The following is a 25,377-nucleotide window of genomic DNA, read 5'->3' as shown; positions in this document are numbered from 1 at the left end:
TGAGAAATATTAAAATAATTAATGTTTTTAATGGAGTCCCTAAGTCTAAACCTAGGGAAATTAAAATATTAATGTGGATTAATATAAAAGTGTGTTAGAATGGTCCAAAAAACATGGATCAAGCCAGATCTAATCTTAGTTGTTGATTAGGGACTTAATCTTGGCCGTTGATATGTCAACAAGAAAAGTATAAGAGGAGGCTTGAGGGTCATTTGGAGCAAACACACCAGATGATCAATGATTCTATTCTCTAGAGCGGGGTTTGCTAAGAGAGATAGAATCAGTGATTGAAGTTGCAGTTGAGGGGAAGTGAGTACAGAGAGACATAGAGGCAGAGATAGTGTCGGGAGATCGGCGCAGGAGCCAGAGAGAGTGACGCAGAACCAGCCAAGGCTCATGCAGAGTAGCCAGGAGCTGCGTAGTGCTTCAGAGAGGCCAACGTTGCTGACGCAGAGGGCCAGAAGGCTGATGCAAGGCCTCCTGAGGCTGACGCAAGGCCACACAGAGGCAGCCAGGAGCTGCGCAGTGCTTCAGAGAGGCCAGCGTTGCTGACGCAGAGGGCCAGAAGGTTGATGTAAGGCCTCCTGAGGCTGACGCAGGCCCATTCAGGGTGACGTAGGGCCAACACTGGGCAGAGAGAGGTTGACGCAGTCTAGAAAGGTAGATGCTGGGGTTTCTGGGGCAAATTGAAGCTAAAGAGCTGCTAGAGGGTTTATCCGAGGTTTCCCTGAGACATTTGTCTCAGACTAAGAGGTACTACTACCAAGGGCATTCTTTGTTGGGTAAGCCGGATTTGGCACCCAGATTGTACTCTGAATTTTCTTAATTAGAAAACCCTCAGATCGCTGCACAGATTTTCTCGCATTGGGTTTTTCCAGGGACATTGGTCCAAAAATAACGGTGTCATTTTGTGCGCTTGTTTCTATTTCCTTCAGTTGATGATCTGTAATATGTTGAGCATGCACTAGTGTTTATTTTCAGTATTTACACTGTAAAAAACTTGTTAAGTAATGGAACAAGTAGGTAGGAATAAATCAGTAAAGTGCATGGAGGGTTTTTAACGTGTTAGACTTAGAAATTCCAACATGGTATCAGAGCGTGGTTGCAGATCACAAGAGAACTGAGGACATCAGCCAAGCGGAGCAGTAGCAATAGAAAACAACTGTCCTGAGTGACAGAAGTTGTATCTAGCAGAGCAACAACAAGGGAAGGGTAGGGTGAGCCAGGAAGAGGCAGCACAGAGGCTAAGAGAGGCAAAGGGAGACTCATGTAGAGCCACGCAGAAGCTAAGAGGGTTGATGTAGTTGGTTGAGGAGGCCGAGTAGCTGGTGCCGGGATTGCGTAGAGCCTAGGAGCTCCCATCTTCAGGTTGCTAGGGTTTAGGAGGCCGTGGGAAACTTGCAGAGTGGAGCTAGTGGGGTACTATAGTCAGAACAGTACCTAACAGGGCAAGGAGGAGGGAGTTGCTACCGAGGGTTTCTAGCCAAGAAATCCGGATCAGTGGTGCAGTTGCACAAATGATCAGAGTAGGGGGCATCTCGACATCGACAGAAGGATTTCCAGGAGGGAAATCGAGACTGAGAGGGAGTCAGATCGAGAACTTACAGGAGGGAAGTAGAAGTGCAACATGGCACTACACAAAGTAACAGACCAGGACAGACTGGACGGAGCCTCAAACTTCGTAGTCTAGAAAGCCAAAATCTTATTCGTACTTGACATAAATCATGTCAAGCACTTCGCCTTGAGGATGATAGCAATCCCAGTTGACCCAGCTGATAACGACAAGTACGAGGAGGCAATGGCGAGGGCCAAGAGCATCATCCTTGACGGGGTCAAGGACCATGTAGTACCACACATTGCCGAGAAGGAAATGACATATGAGATGTGGGAGGCCCTAAAGAAATTGTACCAACATACTTCTGTGCAGAGAAGAATGTTACTAGAAAATCAGATGAGGTCATACCAGATGAAGAAGGGAGAACCGATCGACACCTTCCTCGGTGGACTAAATGAGATCTGAGATCAGTTGACTTCCATAGGGGCCACACCGGATCAGGAATTAATGGTGAGGACAACCCTGAATGCAGTCTCAAAAGACTGGGAGGTATTTGTCCAGAGTATGCTGGGCAGAGGGACCCTTCCACCTTGGGAGGAGATGTGGGCGGCTCTTCGCCAAGAAGAGATTAGACGGCAGACAAAGGCAGGAAGCAACAGTAAGGAGATCAGAGTCAAAAAGGAGGAGGAGGAAGATGTTGCCCTAGCATCTAAGGGAAAGCAAACAAAACAGAAGAAGAAGGATCTCTCCAAGATCAAGTGCTTCCACTGTGGGGAGCTAGGTCATTATGCAACCCAGTGTCCAAGGAATAAGAGTAAGGGAGAGTCTTCTGAGACTAAGGTAGCGCCAGCAAGGGCAGAGAAGGAAGTGGAGACAGACGATGACTGTGCCATGAGTGCACAAATGCCACTTGAGCGGAAGTGGGGAGACATAGAGCTGTAGTCAAACTGACTACAGGCGATGAGGGGCAGGATCCTCGAGGTACCCAGCCTCTTGGATTAGACCATGCTACGGGAGCCCCGAAGAGGAGTAGCACAACTGGCGGATGTGGGTAGAGATGAATGTGGATGAAGCGACAGAGAGAGCTACAGTGTAGGATTCCCAAGACTGTACGAGGCTAGCCGACTGCAACAATGCGAGAGGCACGGGAGTGTTGCACCAGTGCAGGAATGCACAGAGAGGTGTGCAACGTTGCGAGATGCAGGGATTTGTTGCAGCAGCGCAAAGGTCAGAGAGGGAGCACTTGTCAGCGACAGAGGGAGCTTCAGCATCAGCGGGTGTCTCTAGCCCAACAAAGTTCAGAGTTGGGAGATTAGTTACTTACTTCTCAGTAACTGAGTTACAGTGCAGTGATGGGCAGCACAATGCAACATGATGAGAGGAGATGCAGTGCAGATGCAGCAGTGGCAGTGGTAGAGCCATGAGCAGCAGCATGGATGCAGAGGGAGTTGTCGTATAGATGCAACAGTGGCAGTGGCAGACCCATGGGCAGCAGTGCATAGGATGATGAGCTGCAGGCCTAGCATCAGCACAGGGACCGATGTTGGATGATCAGGGTGATACTTAGTGAGGAGTATTGTTAGAGCACAGTCCTCGCTAAGAGGGAGTGTTGATTTAGGGTAGCTTCGGATGTGCTCTAGCCACGAAATTTGGTGGAGAGGTTGGGGCACATGAGATCTCCAATACCCAGAAAGGGTTTGGGCAGATTCTAAACAGTTTGGGAAATATTAAAATAATTAATATTTTTAATGGAGTCCCTAAGTCTAAACTTAGGGAAATTAAAATATTAATGTGGATTAATATAAAGTTGTGTTAGAATGGTCCAAAAGACATGGATCAAGCCAGATCTAATCTTTGCTGTTGATTAGGGATTTAATCTTGGCCGTTGATATGTTAACAAGAAAAGTATAAGAGGAGGCTTGAGGGTCACTTGGAGCAGACACACCAGAGGATCAGTCATTGTATTCTCTAGAGCGGGGTTTGTTAAGAGAGATAGAATCAATGATCAAAGTTGTAGCTGAGGGGTGGTGAGTACAGAGAGACAGAGAGGCAGAGATAGTGCCGGGAGATCAGCGCAGGAGCCAGAGTGACACAGAACTAGCCAAGGCTCATGTAGGGCCACATAGAGGCAGCAAGGAGCTGCGTAGTGCTTCAGAGAGGCTAGCGTTGTTGACGCAGAGGGCCAGAAGGCTGACGCAGGCCCATTCAGGGTGACGCAGGGCTAGCGTTGGGCAGAGAGAGGCTAATGCAGTCCAGAAAGGCAGGCGCTGGGGTTTTTGGGGCATATTGGAGTTGAGGAGCTGCCGGAGGATTTATCCGGGGTTTCAGCCGAGACATTTGTCTCAAACTGAGAGGTACTACTGCCAAGGGAATTCTCTGTCGGGTAAGCCGGATTTGGCACCCATATTGTACTCTGAAATTGCTTAATAAGAAAACCCTTAGATAGTTGCACCGTTTTTCCCGCATTGGGTTTTTCCGGGGACATTGGTACAAAAATAACGGTGTCATTTTGTGTGCTCGTTTCGGTTTCCTTCAATTGATGATTTGTAATATGTTGAGCATGCACTAGTGTTTATTTTCAGTATTTACATTGTAAATAACTTGTTAAGTAATGGAACAAGTAGGTAGGAATAAATCAGTAAAGTGCATGGAGGGTTTCTAACGTGCCAGACTTAGAAATTCCAACAAATCTAGGGCTTGAAGCAGGTTTGGTTATTGTTGACCCCGAATGCCCTCATCCAGTTCACTTGAGAGCATCCAGATCTGTTCCAGGCATAGTCATCCAAGTATGCAGAAAGCGTCCAGATCTACTGTAGATGCTCACACAGCACCTCCTCCCTGCGTTCAAGACTCATGGATGAGATTTCTGTATTCTGAAGATTTTGTTTAGTGACAGCAGTATCGAGCAGTTGATTATAGTCAGCGACAACATACTACAGTATTCAGAATCAGGGTTGTGATTATAAGCATGATTAGATCTGTTTCATGGATATCATAGTTGTTTTGTTGCATAGATAAAGTTATGGATCATTGTACTCTCTTTTTCTTATTCATTTGACGACAATCTAAGAAGAAGAAGATTTGCAAGGGTTTTCCCCATAGTGGGGTTTTCCCTAGTCTCAGATGAATCCTGGTGTCTCTATGTGTGTGCATGCTTTTCTTCTATTGTTCCTTTATGTTCCGCTACATTGATGATGATGATGTTCTTCTTTCTATATAATTGCATATACTAATGTATAATGGTGTAGATCTGAATAATGTAATGATGATATGGGGTGAACTTAATGTATTAATGAAGAAATGCAATTCTCAAAGCAAAGAACAATGTAGGCCTATGAAAAATTTAACACAACCTCTCTTCAAGGTTGCAGGTATGGCTTTGTCGCTTGATTTTATATGTTGACTATTTGTTTCTGACAAGACCAGATCCCCTCAGCATCCAGTGCCAGAAGGAGTTTCCTTTAGATTGGAAGTAATGAGGTACGTTGTTAAAAGATAAAATATACACATCATGCGAAGATGATAAAATATCCAGGTTGGAGAGCCTTAATAAACTTCTTGTTGATCACGACCTTGTGAAAAGAAAAGGGTACTTTGGAAGACAATCTCACACAAACAAAATAAAAATTCAGTAATCTTGAAGAATCCAGAATAGAATTAGAACAACTCAAGAAACACTTGGAGGTATCTGAGAAAGAAATGAAGTCTAGCCATGCAATACAAAATAATCTAGAAACTATTGTTTTGCAGTTATAAGAAATATGATGTCAAAAGTTTGGTATTGTACAATAGCTTTTGAAAGAAAACTCCACTTCAGACTTGTTGTTGCCCGGATTGTACAGGCACGCGTGACAACCGCTCAGGGTGGAGGCTGTCACTCTGATCCCCGCCCACTTCGTTCTAGCTGTCTCCCAACAACAGGCTAAGGGGGGTTAGTCCCTATGAGATGAAGTGAAGGAAGACAAGTTGGGGACCAACTTGCCTGGGAGACATGGATGAGTGGCCTAGACACTTGGTTAAATTAGAGCAAGATTTATTGATTAGATTAGATTTTCAAGTAATGCGACCAGTGCCTTAATGGAGTCACAATTCTTGCTTATTATAAATTGAAACCAAGTGGCCGGATGGACACCCGCTGCTTAAATGCTTGACTAACCTATATGAAATGCAAGTCCTAAAATCTACGTGAAGTGCAAGGATCTTGGTTAGTTTTATATTATATGCCTAGTCTAAGTATGACCTTCCCTTAACTATTTTGAAGCTGGGCTCCAAGGTAGGTTGTGGGAAGGAGACCAATAGGAAGCAGGCTAGGGCTTGATTAACGATACCTTCCGTTGTGCTCCTATCACTCGATGCCTCTAGCGCTGCAGAAACTGTGGCTCTGATGACTGCAAGGTCACCATGTTAACCACTGAAGAGTTGCCAAGCCCCTCAAGCTAGGTGAGAAGGGTTGCCCTATATCTCTATGAACGTAGCTTATGCTAGGAGGTAAGTTTTAATGCAAGCTAGATCCTAGAATGCTTATGCAAGATGATAAGTGAAATTATCTTGAGTTAAGATTATTTATGCTACATAAGTACTTAGTGTGAATCTTCTTATAGCAAGAGTACTTAACAATATTGAAATGACAATCTTAAACAAGATAGATGCTAACAGATACAAATGCAAAATTCAACTACAGGTCAATCCACAAGATGCTCAAGTAAATCAACTTATCCACCAATGATTATCAACACAAGATATTATGCTAATTTAAACTTAGATGCCCAGGTTAACTCTATTCATCAACAAGATTAACTTCAGATTTTGAGTGCAAAGTTAGACAACCTTTGAGACCAAGATGAGATAAACCAATTTAAGAATTATTACAATTTAGATCAGCAATAACACTTTAAAAATTTCAAAGTTTGTTAATGTTATGACAGCAGTAAGAAAACCATTTCAAATCATGAAATTTGCCAACGCATGAAACATAAAAATTTCTGATGACTAGCAAATGAAAATCAACTCATTAAGCCCACTTTATGATGATGTATCCAGTGATATTTCAGATCTGATTTATTAATTACAGCAGTAAATAACCATAGATCAACAAGCTAATGATGCCAAGAATAAATGACCAATATGCCCAAAAATAGCAAAAATGCACTGAAACTTGAAAATTTCAATTTTTAGGGCTTTTAGAGAGTATGACTCAGCAAATTTCAGAACTGATATGTTTATTACAGCAGTAAATAGATGACAGATCAACAAGCTAACAATACTAAAGACAATGCCCAAAAATAGTAAAATTTTGCCAGAAACTAAAAATTCAAAATTTTGACCCTTATTAAGTGTATGTTTCAGAAATTTCAGGTCTGAAATTATCAATTATGCAGTAAATTCCAGCAAGCATAAAATTAGATCTAGGCTAGATCTAAGATGCCCAAGTGGCCAAAACTCATGAAAATTTAGATTTTACAATTTTAGGCGATTTTGACCATTAAACATGTGGTTTTAGGGCTTAATTATTACTGATTTGACTACTGTAATAAAACAGAGATAAAACTTGGGTTTAAAGGTCAAACCCTAGGCCCAAGGCCTTGAAGATGCCTTGGTCAAAATTTGTTGAAACTTTGGGATCAAGTTGCTACTTGAAAAATAGAATTTTTGAGCTTCGAAACTTGCAAAACCACAAAGTATTCAGTGCTGAAAAATCAGAGGGTGGTTTTATGGCAGATTAGGGTAAAAGAGGCCAAGAAAAGCCAATGCTAGGCCAAAGAAGGCCAACTTTTGGGCATAATGGGGCTAGAATGATAGATTAGGGGCTGAAAAGGCAAGAGGAGGCCGAAAGGAGGAAACGTTGGAGGAGAAAGAGCCTCAAAGGCTTGACATAGGGGTAATTGGTACTCAAAAGGGATGGGGTTGAGGGTTTTGGGCCTCAAAAGGTCATGAAAAACCCTTAAGGGCAACCATCTAGCGCTCTGGAGGGAGGTTGAGGCCCCAAAATGCTACGACTAGCCTTGAGAAGGGCTAAAACCCTCTCCGCAAGGAAGGAGGGAGAAGGAGGAGGCCTTTGGGCCTTACAACTAACCCTAACGTGCTGAAAAATGCTGAAGCAAGGGGTCACTGGGATGAGGAGGCCGGATCTAGGCCCGAGAGGCCCGAAAAATGAAAACCCTTGTCTTGATTTTTTTTTTCTTCCTTGGATCTAAATTTTGCCATGAAATATTTAGTGAATAGCCCTGCAAAATTGTCTAGAGACTAGATCTTACCCTCAAGGGTCTAGATCTAACTCTTCTTCCTCTTGATCCCTTTATCCAACCTGCAAAAAATAAAAATACAACACCCAAACCCCAAAACCCAAGTTAGAAAAAATAATTTACAAATTATATTTACAAAATTATTCACAAGATTTACAAATATACAAGGATTTTGAAAATTTTTAAATTTTGAGAAAAATATTTTTATGGAGTTTTTTCCTTTGAAGAATGACTAAAAGTACTTTAGAAACCCCAACGTATACTATAGCCATAGCAAAGATTTAATCCACCATACAAATATTTGGGATCCAAGCAACAATGATTCCTGCCTAAGTCTATGAACTTGGAGGCCAAGGACTGAAGTACCTGCAAGCACTATGTATTTATCTCAAAAAATAATCTGTTAGATCATATGGGGAATCAAACCACCTAAGATTAGCCCAAACTATCAATAACATCATTTTATTTCCATCTCATGGAAAAACAGATCTTACCAACATTCAACACAACATAGAGATGCCTGTAGTCAGCATATACCACAAATCAATAAGCAAGAACACCTTGAACTGCACCCCAAAGTCTTTATTATTATAGAAAAATTAGTCCCATTGGGACAATAGTTACAAAGATGCTTCAACAACAATTTTCTAGCTAGAGATCAAGATGCTAGAGACTCAAATGACTCTAATTTATAGATAAATCCTCCAATTGGAAAAATAACGGCTAGTTTCTTTGATCCTTGTCAAAATAATCTTAGCCATTGATAAACACTCCAGATCTTTTAATCTTGGCCATTGATTTTTTACTTTTAAGGAATTTTCGAATTTATTATTTACTTCCATTTTAATTAGCTCAAAATTAATTATTTTGAGTTAATTTCCTAAAAAATTGACTTTGACTTAACCTCAAAGGTCCAAGGGTCCAATTTTTTTTGAAATATACCATATTCCCTTGGTGGAGGACCTTTAAAAATTGACTCTTTTAAGACCCACGAATTTTTCCATTTGGAGAATTTATTTTCCAAAGACAATTTAAATTTGACTCTAATTAATTAATTTTCTGGCTTAGGGTTTAATTTTATTTTGCTTGAAAAATTAATTAATTTACACATGAGGGGATTTAATATTTTTTAGACCTTCTAATACATAAGATTTTACATTTATAAAACTCAAAGAAGGAATACACATTTGGCTTAGACCTTCAAGACACATAAACCATCTACGATACAATATGATCTAGTAAATCAAGTGATTTGTAATAAAGTAATTAAGCCAACTAGCTTAAATTATTCCCAAACCACTTTTACATCAGACTTGACTAAAAACACTAGGACCCACCATATAATTCAACAATAAATTTCACCCTAGCTTTGGGGTTTAAGATGAATGGAAAAAACTTTTCTGATTAGTCGTGTTTAGAAACACAGGTAATCAGGGAGGTTAAAAAACATCTTAGGATGAAATTCGCCATCAAAATTATAGGATTACCTAGGTTGTTACATAGACTCAAGGTTTTACTAAGATCATTTACATTACATAACTTGCAGAATGGGTTTACAATGTCATGTAGACTGATGATAGATGACTCGATCTTGTTGAATTTTTTTTGGCACTTCCACTTCCTTGGAACTTTGACAAAATGTGTGCAACAAGACTGAGATTGGATGGATCCCATAATGAGCCAACAATCAAATGATTCATGCTTTGCAGCTGTGGCAGATAGATAAGGGTCATGTGTAGATCATGGACACACACTGCGGGATGCTTGATGAGTACATTGATTTTGATATTGCTTTTGACAGGAAAGCACTCCTTGTTTCAACTATGGCCTGAAGATCTACCATGATATTATAGGGCAGAGAAAATTGTTGTTGGCATGATCAACCTTGAGGTAGTGTGAGTGAGATAGCTCAACATGGGCATGTATTGAACTTGATTGTGTTAAAATTGGCAACTAGGGCCAAACTCCACATGGGTCATCTTATTTATGATAACTGATATTTTTTTTGGATTCCTCTCTCCGAGAGGTTTAGGATTGATCTAGAGATCATCCGATTTTGAAATGTACAAATGAAGTTATGAATTTATTCTGATTATGGACAAATTGTCAAGGTTGGCCAACAAACTTATGTAGGCTTAGAAGCCCAACAGTCACGTCTATTCATCCTCAACGTTGCATATAAGTAAAAGATGGCTTAGCCTCATTTGGACACACTCATCTTCACACTTCTTTCTCTCTCTCTCCTCATTGATTGGGTACGGATGTCTGGGCCTCTCTCTCTCCACAAGTCTGAAATTTCAGGAGGCCGAAATTTTAGGAGACTGAATTTCTAGATAGTTTGACCAAGCATTGACCAACATGCGTTGACCTCCTTTACTGCTTTTTTGTGACGGCTATCTTTGTTTGGGCAGTCCGCATTTTTGGGCACAGAAATCGAGGCTAAACGTTGAGTTTGACTAGCGTTGATTGCAGCTAGGGCTGACCGCAGGTGGGCTGTTTAACCAGATTTTGACTGGGATGTTTTGAGGGCTGATTCATCTTGCTGTTTGGGGGCCGAAGTTGACTAAAGTTGACCAATTAGTTGAGAGTCAAATATGCCATGTTGACCAACGTTGACTTTTCTGGTTAGGGCTCTTTTGCTGCTATCATAAATTATCAAATTTGTAAATTGTACTCTCTTTCCACTGAACTATTGAAGACTATAAGAAGAATTGATCAAGGGTTTCCCCACATTGGGGTTTGTCCCTGGCTGGTGCCACATCTTGTGTCCTCTTGTCTTGGCTTGTCTTCTACTGTTTATGTTTATGTTCTATCTGCATTTTACCATCATGTTGATGTGATTGCTAAACTAGATATTGATTTTGGGCTAGTTACGAAATTGAAGTAAAATTGCTCTAAAGCATAGAACATACCATTGTTGCCTAAAATTAACAGACTGTGACACACATGACAGGTTCAGGCATCATTGTATTCGACATTTGGCACAAAGGGAGCGATGAAGCTCCAACTCAGAGGGAGCCATAAGGCCCTGAATATGATTTGTTGTGGCATTGGAGTAGTGAGGCTCCATCATGGTTTTTGATTGATGGACAGGTAGAGTATTGAATTCTTGTGTTGCAGCATGCACCCTAGATTAGATAGAGTCCAGATATGTACATATATATAGCTAGGATAGGGACATCTTCATGAACTGAGATAATGGTGCTATATTAGACATGCTTTGGCTTATGGTTGTTGCCTCCCTATGTGAGAGGGAGTAAGGATGAATATGGTATTCTTTACTTCATGACATGTATTTGCTCTAACATAATATTTGATTTAATATCTTGTATGATCAGGGGAACTGAGAATTGCAGGTTTGAATATTGCACATGGCAGTATGACTCAGCTCTTTAGTGAGTTGTTTTGATAAGGTGTTGTATACTGGCACATTGATATTTTGCCATGAGGCTCCATCATGATTGATGGACGAGCGTGAAAGACTTTGGACTTCAGAATGCAACATGGATTGGTTGAGATGATCCTTTCGAACAAGGGTCTAGGCTGATCGAAAACACTGAGCATTGCTCTTCCCCCTTGGTTGAGCTCCCAGAGTGGGGAATGGACCTAGTGGGATCCTGGGGATGTGAGACCTCTAACTGATAGGGTGTCTAGAGATCTTGGATCTCCCCTAGTTAGAGTATGCCTCCATTAGCATCTTGCCCACTTTGTAGGATAGCCTTCCCATCTGGCCAATGGGATGAGGGACTTGGGATAAAGTGTGATCCTTACCCCTTGCAGTATGTGGATCTTGTCCAAGTTGGTGGATGCAGGTGTTCTACCATCTGACTCTCGAAGGTCAAGATGGGAAGATCAACAACAATAGGGTAGAGTGTGATCCTTACCTCTGGTAAGTTGATCTCACCTACTGTCAGGGACTTTGGGATAGAGTGTGATCCCTATGCATTGGGGTAGGTATGATCTCTCCCATTGTCTTTAATACAGGGTGGAAGCAGAGGGCTCCCTTGTGGTGTTTCTTCTTCTTTGAACTCAAAAGTGTTCAAAACAAGATGAGTAGAGATGACGACGAGACACTGGAGATGGGAAGTCTTGGAAAAAGGATAGGCGCGATCCTTACCTCATAAGGTAAGTGGCATCCCTCCTATTTTCTATAGATTTTGGGTGGTAGCATTGGCACCTTGATGACGAGTTTCTCAGGTTGTAGGATTGGCTCCCCGCTGGTAGATATTCTGGGTTGAGCTGGGCTCCCCATTGTTGTTCCAGGTTGAGCTGGGCTCCCTGATGTTGTTTTGGATTGAGCTAAGCTCCTTGATGTTGTTTTGGATTGAGCTAAGCTCCTTGATGTTGTTGTGGGTTGAGTTGGGTTCCCCCCATGATGTCATATTCTTATTCTTCTTTCTATATATTCGAGATTGTTCAACAGACGGAGATGAACCAAAGACGAGATATGTTTTGATGACAATGATGATTATTGGATATAGGTTGTCTATCTTCCACTAGACTGAGATTTGCGTTCTTGAGATTTGCTATGGTTCAGCCAATGTTTTAAAAACCAGAACCAGTCACCGGACTGGTCCACCTAATGAACCGGCTTTCGAACCAAAACTAGTCGAACCGAGACTGGTTAGGTCTAAACGAACCGGTTTAAAAAAATACATTAAATAATTAATTTTTAATGAAAAAAACTATTTTTAAGATTTAAAACCATGATTCCAAGCTAATAGAAACAAAATATGCAAAGTTTGCTCATCTATATACCATGTAAAGGTGAATATATCAAAATGGCATCGAGTGCAATACATATTTGCAACAAAATACATAATCAATGAAGCTCTAAATGGCCTCTAAAGTCCGAAAACAATGCTCTAAGTTATGGGGTCACTGAACTATTAGAAGTCTACATATCAGTGATCAACGACATGATCACTCCTCATCATGATCAAACTCATCACCACAACTAGACAAGAGATCATCAACATGAGCTACATAAATAATATGCCTCCGAGTTTGAGGACTCCTAAAACTCCTCTACAACTTTAGTAGTAGTAGCAAAAATAGACATCAAAACTACAAATCACTGATCAACATGATCACTCATGAAAATCATCATTGATTCAACGCTACTAGAAATACATAAACATCATCAACAAGAGATACATGAACATCATCTAGCTCAAAGTCTTCAAACTTGGATTGCTTAGCCTTATAACATGATAGAAATTGAAAAGGTTTAACATGCCTAACTAATGATTTTGGTTTGAGTGAAGGGTTCATCTCCTCAATTTTATAATGTGGTAGAAAAAGATTAGCATGCCTAACCAGTTTCCTTTGAGTGAAGGGTGCATTCTTGTTAAGGCCATGGTAGAGGAGTTCAACAATCGGTACCACCAACATCAACAAAGTTCAACAATCAATGCCACCATGATCAGGGTTCTTAAAGGGCTTCATGCTCTTGATCAAATGCCAATCTCATACCCTCACGCATGATAGAATCAAATGGATACATTGCAAACCCCCAAACCATGAAATCCTGAAAACCATTAAGTCTGCTGAATTTTTAGTGAAATCTAAAATTCTAGTTTCTCCATATGAAATCCAATGAGGTCGAAACCACTCTCAAACATCATGAGTCATTTCATGGTAATGTTAAAAATTTAAGTAAAAGGATGAAAATGAAATTAAAGGAATTTTCATCCTTTTACTTTAAGAATTTAACATTACCATTAATTGCCAACATTGTTAGGGTTGAGATGTGTCAAGAAAATGAGAGGGTAGGCATGTTTTTCTTGAAGGGACTATTTTTGGAGGAAAACAACCCCAAATTTCCCTCAAAAAAGCTTCAAAACTCACAAAAATGCATTTTGTGGGGGTTATAGTTGCCCTGGCAATAAATTGGCCGGTTAGGGCAAAAAAAAGGCGAAATGAGGAGGTAAACCGGGTTTTTAAGCCGGTTTGACCCGGTGGGCTTGCTAACCGGTCTGTTTGACCGGTTACTAGTTTAGACCGGCTAGTTTTTAAAACACTGGGTTCAGCTATGATGAGACATGAGGCTTATGATGGAAATTCCTCCCTACCTAAGAGGGAGTGTTAAATTGTGGTGCAACTACAGGAAGAATTTCCTTTGATTTCCATAAATGAAATTCAAATCTAATTGGCATAGATTTGCACTTTAAAATTATGAATTAAAGTTACTAAGTGTCTCGTGCTTTTAATATTTCAAGTCAGCTTAATGGTATTTAAAGGGTAATAATTTTTATTTGAGGTCGGCTTCAAAGATCTTAGGTCGTCTCCCTCCAAGGGTTGCAACCTTTCGCCAAAGACAAACGACTATAAATATACTATTGAGTTGCTCTCCAAATCAAATTTCGATTGGCAAAAGGATGATCTTCACACGCCTCAGGGTATTGATCTTGGATGGCCCAAAATTTGACTCTGGCATGGTACAGAGTAGAGCTTTGCATAGCATAGTTGAATGGAAACTCATAGCTGGATGGTTACAGTGGCATTGTCTACGCATATGGTTTCTCTGTCTCGCTCTATTGCATATTTGCTATGGCATCTCTGTGGAAAGGATTCTTTCTTTCTGTAGATGGTCTCTTTATATATGGCTCTCTGTGCTTCGCAATTACAAGGATAATATGGCATCAATGGTTCTTGCAGTCTTCTATATCATGGCATCTATGGTACTCACATTCCAATGTATTGTGGCTCTTCGTATCTCTACTGTAAGCATTACAGTGATGGCTATTCACATCTTTGTTGCATCGCATTACAATCTTATAGTCTTGGCATATTGCATTATAGTCTTTTATATAGATGAGTCTCGACTTTGCCATATAGTTTGTATGTATGGCATGATCAATTGTATAGCATCACAACTGGCATCCCTTCACCATAACATTTATGGCATCTTAGAGTTACTCTATGCTCGACATCTCAGTCACAATGGTTTGGCATTACACATCATTGTCATCTCAGTTTTATATATATATATATGGCATTGGTACCTCTGCTCTTCCTAGTTATGGCATCACTGTACCATATTTGTTTAGCTTCACAATTACTTGATATCTCAGTTGTATCTCAGAGTAGTCCTTGACATCATAGTATGGTTGGAGTCTCATTCATGTACAACATCACATATCTCAGTCCAGTGGTATGTACAGTTGTAGTGACTCCTTAGTTCAACAATATGTTTAGCAGTATTAGCATAACAATCCAGTGGTATGTCTTAGACCTCGGTTTGGTTATTTGTACATCTGTTATAGTACGTATATGTTGTAACACTAATATCAATATGGTGAATCATTGATGACAATTTTTGAATCTTGTTCACAAACAAAGTTGTGAACAAGCCCTGTATAGGCTCCAGGAAGCTTGATGATATTTGTACCTCTCTGTTGAAATTTCGATGACAATCTAATAGAAGAAGAAGAATTTGAAAGGGTTTTCCCCCTTGTGGGGTTTTTCCCTAGTCTCTGACCAAAATCTCAGTGTCCTCTTTGTGCATGTTTTTCTTCTTATGTTCCTTTATGTTCCACTGCTATGATATTATTGTTCTTTCTGTATAATTGCTAATGATATAATGAATTTTTGGGGTGAATTTTATATGTGAATGATGACTGCAATTATCTAAAGCAAACAACAATATGGCCCTATGAAAAATCAACATGGTATCAAAGCTGGGCTGGAAGAAAAGTCAATAGAGATCAACCCAGTAGACACCCTTGTTGGAATCAATTGAGTAAAAGTAGATGGCAGAGATCTAAAAGAAACCCTAGATGGAAAAGACCTGCAACCACCAATGTTAGCTCAAAATCTCATGAATTTTGTGGCAACCACAATATGTTAGAGGCAAAAATCAAACAATAAACCAAATCAAAGATGAGAAGGGGCAAAGAGGGGCCAAAATAGGGCAACGCTAGGCCTAGAAGGCTAGTGTTAGGGATAGAGAGGTGGAAACAAGGCCTGTGGCCAGAGTTAAAAGCCCTAAGAAAGGCAACCGCAAGACTTTCTAGGCCTGCGGCTAAGGGAAGAAGCCCCTTACGGGCTGCGGCCAAGCCCTAAGGGCTGCTGCTAGGAGGCTGAGGCCTCTAGAGGGCCAGATGGCTCCCTAAAAGGGAAGACGAGGCCTCTAAGAGAGCCTAGAAGGGGACAACTAAGGCTAAGGAAGAGAAAGCTAGGGCTAGAAGGCTCCAAAAAAAATTTGATACCCTGCAATAAAATTTTCTGCAGAAATTTGCTGCAAAAATGCTGAATGCTTAGCCTACAAAATCAAATTTGAGGCTAGATCTTACCCTCAAGGGCCTAGATCTAGCTCAAAACTTCAACCAAAATTTTCTTTATCACCTTTAGGCTTACCTGCACAAATGAAATAAAATTTCCCAAAACCCCAATATACACAAAATTCAAAATAAACCCCAAACCCCATTTGCTGCAAAACAAGGGTTAGAAAAATATTTTACAAAAAAATATTTTGAAAAATTTATATATACAAAATATTTACAAATATACAATGCTTGTAAAATAAAAAAATTTAAGATTTCTTTTTTTTGAATAATGACAATGGATCAATGTGTTTTTCAAAAGTTAGAATATTAGCCACAATCTTTAGCGAAGTAAGAAAACCATATAAAAATTCCCAAAGCCCAAACAATGTCGACTCTCCTCCAAAATCTGTGAACTTGGAGAACAATGGCTGGTGTAGCTGCAAATATCTATATATTTTCTCAAACAGACTTGTTAGATCAGATGGTGAATCAGATCACCTAAGATAAACCTAGAATTTACCAATAGAATGCTCTTATCACCGACAAATGAAATAACAAGTCTTTTAAAAAAAATAGCACAATATAGGAAAACACATAACCAGGACATACCACAGATCAATGGACAAAGAACACCATGAATTGAATCCCAAAGTCCTTTTATTATGACATCAAACATTCCCAGCAGAGTAATGGCTCAATACCAATGTTATAAAATTACATCGTCCAGAATCATTGTGACGTGAGAAGCAAAATGGCTTCTATTTATAGAGAACTCCTTCCAAGTGGAAAACATTGTCTAGTTAGCTTGATCCCCGTCAAAATAATCTCGACTGTTGATAAATACTTGATCATATTTTAATCTCCACCATCGAATATTTTTATTTTGAGGAAAATTTGAAAGTTTCTTGAAAACCACTTTTAATTAATCCAAAATATAATATTTTGGATCAATTTTCTGAAAATTTTGACTTTGACTTAACCACCAAGGTCCAAGGGCTTAATTTTTTTTAAAATATCCATTTTTGCCTTGGTGGGGGGACCTCTAAAATTTGACTTTTCTTTGACCCACGAATTTTCCACTTGGAGAAGATTTAATCTCTAAAATTAAATTTGACTCTAAATTAATTAATTTTTTGGCTTAGGATTTAATTTTATTTTTTCCAGAAAAAATTAATTAATTGACACAAGTGAGAATTGATGTTTTTCCACTCTCAAATACTGTAGCCATGGTGTCTAAATCAATGTGGAAAAAGTCAGCAAAAAATCGGGATTAAATCCCAAAAACACAATTTTTTTAGCAAAATGATTTAATCGGCCGAGTTTTTGCAAACTTTTTCCCTCTTGAAAAAATCGCAATTAAATTGAAATACTCCCGATTTTATCGGGTGTCGATCGAAAAAGTCGGCCGTCTCTCTTAGGCCGTGGATAAGAGGCCGAAAAGGCCGAAAAAACATATTTCTCTGTTGTTTTTGCTCCCATTCATCCCTATGGAGAGAGTAGTTGTTTTCCATTACCCTAGAGGAAGAGATTTGCTAGTTTTGTGGTGGGGATTTGGAGATTTGTCCACTGCTCAACGTGATAGATTCAAAGTGCCGAATTACTGCTGCCAAGTATGTATTTTAATTTATCTCTTAGTCTTTTTTACACAAATGGCTTCTTAAATCTTTCTATAATTCTATTAGTTTGTTTATATCTTATTTTTGCTAGAATTTTGAAAGGGAAACATTGTTTAGAATCTAGATTGAAGTAAAACTTCAACTTTCAAGAATAAAATGACAAAAATTCAAACCCTTGTTTACTGAATCTGAGTGTTTTCAAGTGACTGAGAAGAGGCATTTAAAATCTAAAGCCAACAATTGCATTTGTGTTTGCTTCTTATGTGATGGAAATTTTTAATTTGTTTCAATTTTTTTTGTGCCCAGGTTTAAATTCAAATTCAAAGTTTAAAACAAAATGCCAAGGCTTTTGGGTGCTATGTGGGAATATGGTGAACCTGATACTATACCCGAATTTGGGGGGATCAATAGAATGTATTTGACTTGCAAGTTGTGTGGCAAGCATATGTCAGGAAGTATCAATAGATTAAAATTCCATTTGGGGCAAATTTCGAGGCAAAATGTTGACCTTTGTCCAAATACATCTCCAGAAATCATCTGACTAGCCATTCAATCGTTGATGGATAAAGAGGAGGGAAAAGACACCAGGGCAGCACGAAAAATCCAACTTGTAGGGGCCTCAAGTGTGGGGGGAAATTGAGAGTGGCAGTGCTTCTTCAGCATCACTTTCCTCACCCATATGTCCCAACCCCTCATCTATCACATCTTTTTTTGTTCCTAGAACCACACCTGATGCACAACCTGGCATCAAATCAGCACTTAAAAAAAGGAAAAGGTAGAAGCTGACAAGTTGGTCAGTAAGCGTCTTCTATGGAGTGATGTTCCTTTCAACATTGCCAAGACAAACCCATTCTACCAACCTACGTTTGATGTTGTTACTGTCGTTGGCCCAGGGTACAAAGTCCCCACCTTTGCAGAATTGAGAGGGCCTCTTCTTCAAGATGAGAAGACTCATTGCACTTCTAGATTGGAGGAGTTTAGGGCATCACGAGAACAAACTGGATGCACAGTCATGTTAGATGGTTGGACTGGTCAGAAGGGTAGGACCCTTCTTAACTTCTTGGCTAGTTGTCCCAAGGGGACAATGTTTATAAAATCTGTTGATGCATCTGCACACATTAAAGATGCACGTTTATTATGTGAGTTGTTGGACCTCTTCATTTTGGAAGTAGGCCCAAGCAATGTTGTCCAAGTTATAACGGACGACGCTGCAAATTATGTTGCAGCTGGAAAGTTGCTTATGGAGAGGTATCATAACTTGTTTTAGACACCTTGTGCTGCTCATTGCATTGACTTGATGTTGGAGGATATAGGTAAGATTCCTATTGTGAGGGATATTGTTGAATCATCTAGGAGCATAACAAAATTTATATATAATCATGCATATGTGCTTAGCTTGATGAGAAAATTCACCAAAAACAAAGAGTTGGTGCGTCTTGCCATTACACAATTTGCCACTACTTTCATATCTCTTAAGTCTCTGTTGAATTCTATGTGGGATGTGAAGAGCATGTTTCTTTCACCGGATTGGCGTGCTTTATCTATTAGTCGCAAACCAGAGGGAGAGGGCATATGCAGACTAGTTTCATATGATCACAACTTTTGGGCAGGAGTAGAGGAGGTGTGTGCCATTTCAGAACCTTTGGTAAGGGTTCTTCGGTTGATTGGTGGAGACAAGCCCGCAATGGGCTACTTGTATGAGGCCATGGATAGGGCCAAGGAAGCCATTCGTGCTTATTATGAAGATAAGGGAGACAAGGGGTTAGAGAAACAATAGGTCATATGGAGAGTGATTGATGAGTGATGGAACAATACCCTCCATCGCCCCATTCATGCTACATGTATCTACCTCAACCTCGCATTTTCTTACACCTGTGGTTTCAGATTTGATGCCGAGGTGATGGATGGATTCTTCACTTGTGTCGAGAGGATGGTGTCATCTGAGCAAGAACGTGAAGATATTTCTAAAGAAATGGAGGTATATAGGATGGGGGGTGGCACATTTGGTTTTACCATGGCTATTAAGAATAGGACGACCAAAATGCCAGGTAAACTTTAGTTTGTTTCGAACTTTCAAGTTTAGAATTTCAATGTTTCCTTTATGTTTCTCTTTTTTCTTTTAACTTGTAGATGCTTGGTGGACAAGCTATGGTGGCAGAGTACACCATTTCCAAAAGCTTGTTGTTCGAGTGCTCAACCAAACATGCAGTTCCTTTGGGTGTGAGCGCAACATGAGTGTACTTGACAAAATACACAACAAAAAGCGCAACAGGTAAACAAATTTCAAATTAAAATTTTTGAATTCATTTGATTATTTTTAATATTTAAATTTTCTAAGTACTAATTTACAATCTATGACCCTAATATAGATTGGAGTTCCAGCGCCTAAATGACATGGTCTACGTCTACTACAATCTTCAATTGTGGGTGAGACAACTTCAGAAACCTCTTAATGTGGAAGCCATCTCATTAGACAATATTGATACCACTGCTGCATGGAGGGTCGAGATTCAGAGGTCGACCATGGACTCGATCCCGAATTGGTTAGATGTGGATCCAAAGGAGGTAGCAGTTGCAGGGGAGGGAGAGCCAGAGGTAGAGGAGGAGGAGCAACATCAGGGTCAGGAGGTCGAGCTGGATGGGGATGATGAGGAGGAGGTGACACCATCTAGGATGGGCAACAACAGCATAGGACAGAGGCCACCTCTTTTATCAGCTTCTAGAGGACAATTGACTCCATTTGTATTTCTAGGGGCTGGGCCTTCTTCCTCTAGAGGAAAAGGCAAAGCCATTCCCTATTCCCATAAAAGGGGAAGAGGATCTCAGTGACTGATTACTTTATGACATGTAGATGACTCATGATATACATTTATTATATTTTTTGTTGATATTTTGACTCTTGAGAGTTGAGACTCAGACAAGACTCAAGATTCAGGAGTTGATTCACTATTTTGATATGTGATGTAGCACTAGACTTCATATACATATTATATATTAGCTTTCTTTACATGTTTATGTGGAAATGCATTTATTTGATGTTGTGGATACTCTAGATGTTAAAAAAATAAAAATAAAAAATGAATATTTTTGTGTTTTTTTAATTTTGCTAACTTTTTGCCAACTTTTTCAAAAAACTCCCGACTTCAACGAGTTTTCCAACTTTTGGACCCTTGCCTATTTAATCCTGACTTCGACTTTTTCCACATTGGTCTAAATATGAGAGACCATGCACTAAAATATTTTTTACATCAAGATATTACAAATTCAACCCTCAAAGGGGGAATACACCTTTGCATATAGACCCTAAAAAAAATTACCCAATTCTACAACACAATATGATCTAGTATAGACCAAGTGATCTGTAATCAAATAATTTAGCCAAATATCTTAAATTATTTCCAAACCACTTTCACAAAGACTCGATATAACACTAAGACTCACCGAAGAGCTTGTCAATAAATTCCACCCTAGCTTTGAGGTTTAAACTGGAGGAAAAACTCTGCCGATTATCTATGTATAAAAACACACATAATGCGGTGAGGTTAAAAAACCTTCTAAGATGAAGTTCGTCGCCAAAATCAGAGGCTTACCTAGGTGGTGTTACAAAATTAAACAATCATACTAGCATCATTTACATTACAACTTGCAGAATTTGGGTTTACAACGATACAACAATTTGTTGGCTGATGATTTAGAACTTTGAAAAAATTTGTACACTGCTTCCTTGGACATGTGACGAAATGAGTGCAACAATAATCTTTACTTGTGACTATTTGACATTATCGCTAGGCACCCTCATTTATATTGCTAGATTATGGTTTAATAGATTACCTAGGTCAACATTATTTTATATTATTCTAGGGTGGCTAAGGTCAACCTAGGCATTTATGTGCGGACATAACCCCATCACCTGGGAAGATGCCCCACTTGATAAATTGTGTATAGATACAAACCAATTGAGTCGTCTATAACATCATCTCAGATTCATTAGATATTCATTCTATGGCCTACAGGCACCATATCTCTTTTTCTCTTGTTCAAGTGTTCGCTTCTCTTTATGTAATATTTCTATTGAAGGTTTATGCCGGATTAGGTTTCACTGAAGTGTTCAGCATAGATCCATGATCTCTATATCATTCCAGCAATACTTTGACGATTGAGCATCCAACATCTATCAAGAGGTGGACATCATGTTGGAATCATGGCATGTGATGTCTAAACTCGATTTGATGACCTGAACGACTTCTTCCTGAACAGTAACCCCTTTTAGGGGGCATGCTGGTCCACAAGGGGCAAACATGTCACATGGGGGAATCAAACCCTAGTGGGGGCAATAACAACCATGCGCTTTCACCAGCTTTGCAAACTCCTTTTGACAACAAACAAGGTCTACTAAAGGCTGATGCATATTGCATAGTCATGTTACATTTGGGAAAGAAGTTAAGAATTGAATGGGTAGGGAAGGTAATATTTTTGAAGATTGACTTGACAATGCTTACAATAGGATTGAGTTAGATTTCATCCTTGTTATGCTCTCTTGGTTGGGCCATGAAAGATCTTTCTCTTGATCTGTGAGGAATCTATTCTATGATACCTCAATAAGGTTTTGATAACCACCATATATTAGAGGTGATTTTTCTCCAAATTTTCATCAGGCAGGGGTGTCCTTTAGCTCCCTTATTGCAATTAAGCATTATGGTAGTACTTGAAACTACTTGGGTTTAGGAGCAAATTTGAAGCATTCTTCTTCCTGTTAGTGAGTAGTCACTAAAGTTGATAATTCTTCTCCCCAAAACTCATCTAGAGCTTTGTTGAAGGAACCATGTTGACTTTTTTTTAATTAAGCAGGGAGAGCATTGATGATTTAGGAAAAAACAGGGGCCTTTATTATTAAGCAAAAAGGCTTCCCTAATTAGCTTGTCAAGAAGTAGACGATTATAAACATACAATAAGATACTTAGGTTTTCCCTTTGAGGTTGACTTGTCTTCAAAGACTTGTGGGATTAGGTCCTAAACAAATTTGAAAGCAAAGCTTTTGAGTTAGTTCTTCCAAGATATTCCATGGGTGGATAGAATCACCATAGCAAGCAAGAACGTGGAAACGGTTCATGTCTACTATTCCTTCTCCCTGTTTCCTTCCATCACAGGATATAGGAGAGTATTGATCTGGAATGAAACCCCAATCATCGAATATGACACTAATGTAGAAAGACTTGCAATTATTATGGAGGTCATGTAGATAACAACCACAATCTAAAGATAGCCCATAAGGCATGACACAAAACCAATTGATGACAACACTAAAATTGCCAATGATATAGGAAATTGGAAATACTTATTAGATGGGTTCTTTGGGGAAAGCAAGGAGGGAAGAGTCGCCTTCCACCAGTTTCATGGAATATTTGTGTTAGCCAAGGGAAGCTGGTGGGCTTGGTTCAATTGATATTTGAACTCAAGGGCTAGTGCTAGTAGCTAAATGGATTATTAGGGCTATAAGTGGGAAGGCACCTTGGTAGATTCTTGTTTTCCATTGTGCATAGTGTTATCCATATAGGTGGTATAAAAGGTGTGTTTGGGATTTGTGATATAGTTGGAGTTGATGTTTCAAAATATCAGGCTAATATTTTCTCAATACAGCTTGTCCGGCTTGGAAACATGTGTTCAAACTTCAAAAGCCCAAGAGACAGGTAGGATCTGGATGTGAGATTGCTTTGGAACTCTGCCTCAGGTAGGGGGTAAATTGGTCTAACTGCTTTTGCAGGACAAATATTGGCCAAAAGAGATCTCTACAAATGGGGAATATGCGGGGAAAATACTTGGGTAACTAGATGCCTTGTAGAGCTGTCAATTTTATCCAAAGACTTCCAGTCAATAAATAAGTCTTCATGACATTCTGTAAGATCATTCTGCATGCAAACCTGTTTAAGATGAATTTGAATCCATAGGGTCCAATTTGGAAATATTGGAAATGGTCCTATGGGAAGCCCATTATGGATTACAAAACTAAAGAACACTTTTATAAGATCTGCCCAAATTTCCCATATGTATATAGAATTTGTAAAATGTGGGCCATATAAAACAATAAAGCTAGATTGCTTAAGAGGTGCCAATGTATTTTGTAGTCTCTCATCCTCAAGTCTAGAGTAATTGGGCAGTTGTCTCCCAAAAACATTTTGGTGGTCAAAGATATGTTACACCACTCAGATCTTCAGATGATGCTGTGTAATTTGCTCCAAAGTAGAAATTGTTAAACATGTCCTGCATGATTGTAAAATTTCCCGAACCTTGTAGAAATAGATTGCTACTGAGTACACCATTTTCTTTGTCACATCCCTTCCTTGGAAAGGGTTTTGTCTTTAAAGATAGAAGGATGGTCAGATACGCAGGTGGAAGCTTTTGAAATGCCATGCGATTGATAGACATGTCATTTTTATGGACAAGGTGATGTTATACAACTTCTGATGGGGAGAAAATCTGTTTATATTAGGTGAATTCAGCTTTTAGATAAAAGTTTACAGTTCAAACTTCAGATTTCAGCCAGCATTGGCATTTTCAAGAAAGAAAGACTGTTGAGATTGGAGCCAAGACAGGTACGGTGGTTCTTTTTGCCTATGTAGGCAGAGTTGACCTGTATATTTCATTACTGAACTTTATTGTTCAGTGATGAAATATAAGATGCATTTCCAAAAGAAAAAGGAAGATAAAGATGGACAAGACAGAAAGAATGTATCTAAAGGAAGACGATAAAAGAAAGTCTCAAGAGACAGATGCCAAATTAAATTTTCATTAAGAATATTAAGTTTAAATGTATACATTAAGATCCAATCCACAAAGCCTGTTGTGAAGTTTTGTGATGTCTAATTTAAGCACATTGTTCTTCACATTAAGATGAATTCTTCTTATCGTTTTTTTCTGGTTCAATATTTGTCAGACATGACTCACAGTGATTACTTTCATTTGTTTCAGACAGAATAAGTTGTATTGATTTGTTTTGTATTTTTGGTCAAGATAAAAGATCATTTGAAATGGAGGAAGACTGCATTTATTGATTTTCATTCAAATAAGATAGCAACTTAATCTTCGTGTTCATCGTGGCAGGTAACAAATACACCATGGGCAGAGAGAGTCTCATTTGTCTTTAATCCAAAGTCTGATTTGCTTGCAAAGCCTTTACATGTTAGTCCTTTTATGGTAAGCTTATATCTTACTGTTTTGCTTTTCCACTGCCTTTTTCAAGGTTGTCCTATTTCTAATTTGTTGGTTGGAATCCAATTTCTTTTCTATCTATTCATATTTACTGATAGTGGTCTGTTAGTTGTAACATTAATTTCTTTATTAATCTTTTCTTTTCTTGGTGAGAATATGTGACGCTTTTTACGGTGAATGCAGTCAGTCATAAAGAAATAAAATGCAAATTTTTCTCAACTCTGTCTTGAAAAATTAAATCGGTAATTTCTGCCCAAAAACTGGGATATGCAGCAGCAATTACGGAGACATGTATGTGTAACCAGTTATGGTCATCAGCTATCTCAAACTAAACCCAACAGTATTAATCCTATTGTTACAGATTGCCTTCGTACCTTAAAGATATAAAGTCAAGACACTTGGATTATAGGGAAAATTAAATGGACAGCTTGAACCTTCCATGGATTCTAGATCTCCAATGGTAAGCATCAGATGGTCATGGTTCATCA

The 25,377-nt window shown here is 39.2% G+C and overlaps 1 protein-coding gene across 1 annotated transcript in view; it reads left to right on the top strand.

The window, feature by feature from the left end:
• Positions 1-25,377, top strand: part of LOC149226953 (DUF1365 family protein) — a 190,546-nt gene that overhangs the window by 122,368 nt on the left and 42,801 nt on the right. The window contains exon 3 of the mRNA XM_089377643.1: positions 24,782-24,874. Coding sequence (XP_089233769.1) covers positions 24,782-24,874 — 93 coding nt within the window. The remainder of the gene's footprint in view (positions 1-24,781; positions 24,875-25,377) is intronic.

This window comes from Pinus tabuliformis, chromosome J, assembly GCF_031772625.1.
Source record: "Pinus tabuliformis cultivar Carrire ecotype Pingquan chromosome J, CPIR1, whole genome shotgun sequence".
Classification (NCBI taxonomy): domain Eukaryota; kingdom Viridiplantae; phylum Streptophyta; class Pinopsida; order Pinales; family Pinaceae; genus Pinus; species Pinus tabuliformis.
This window is presented reverse-complemented; position numbering and strand designations above follow the sequence as displayed.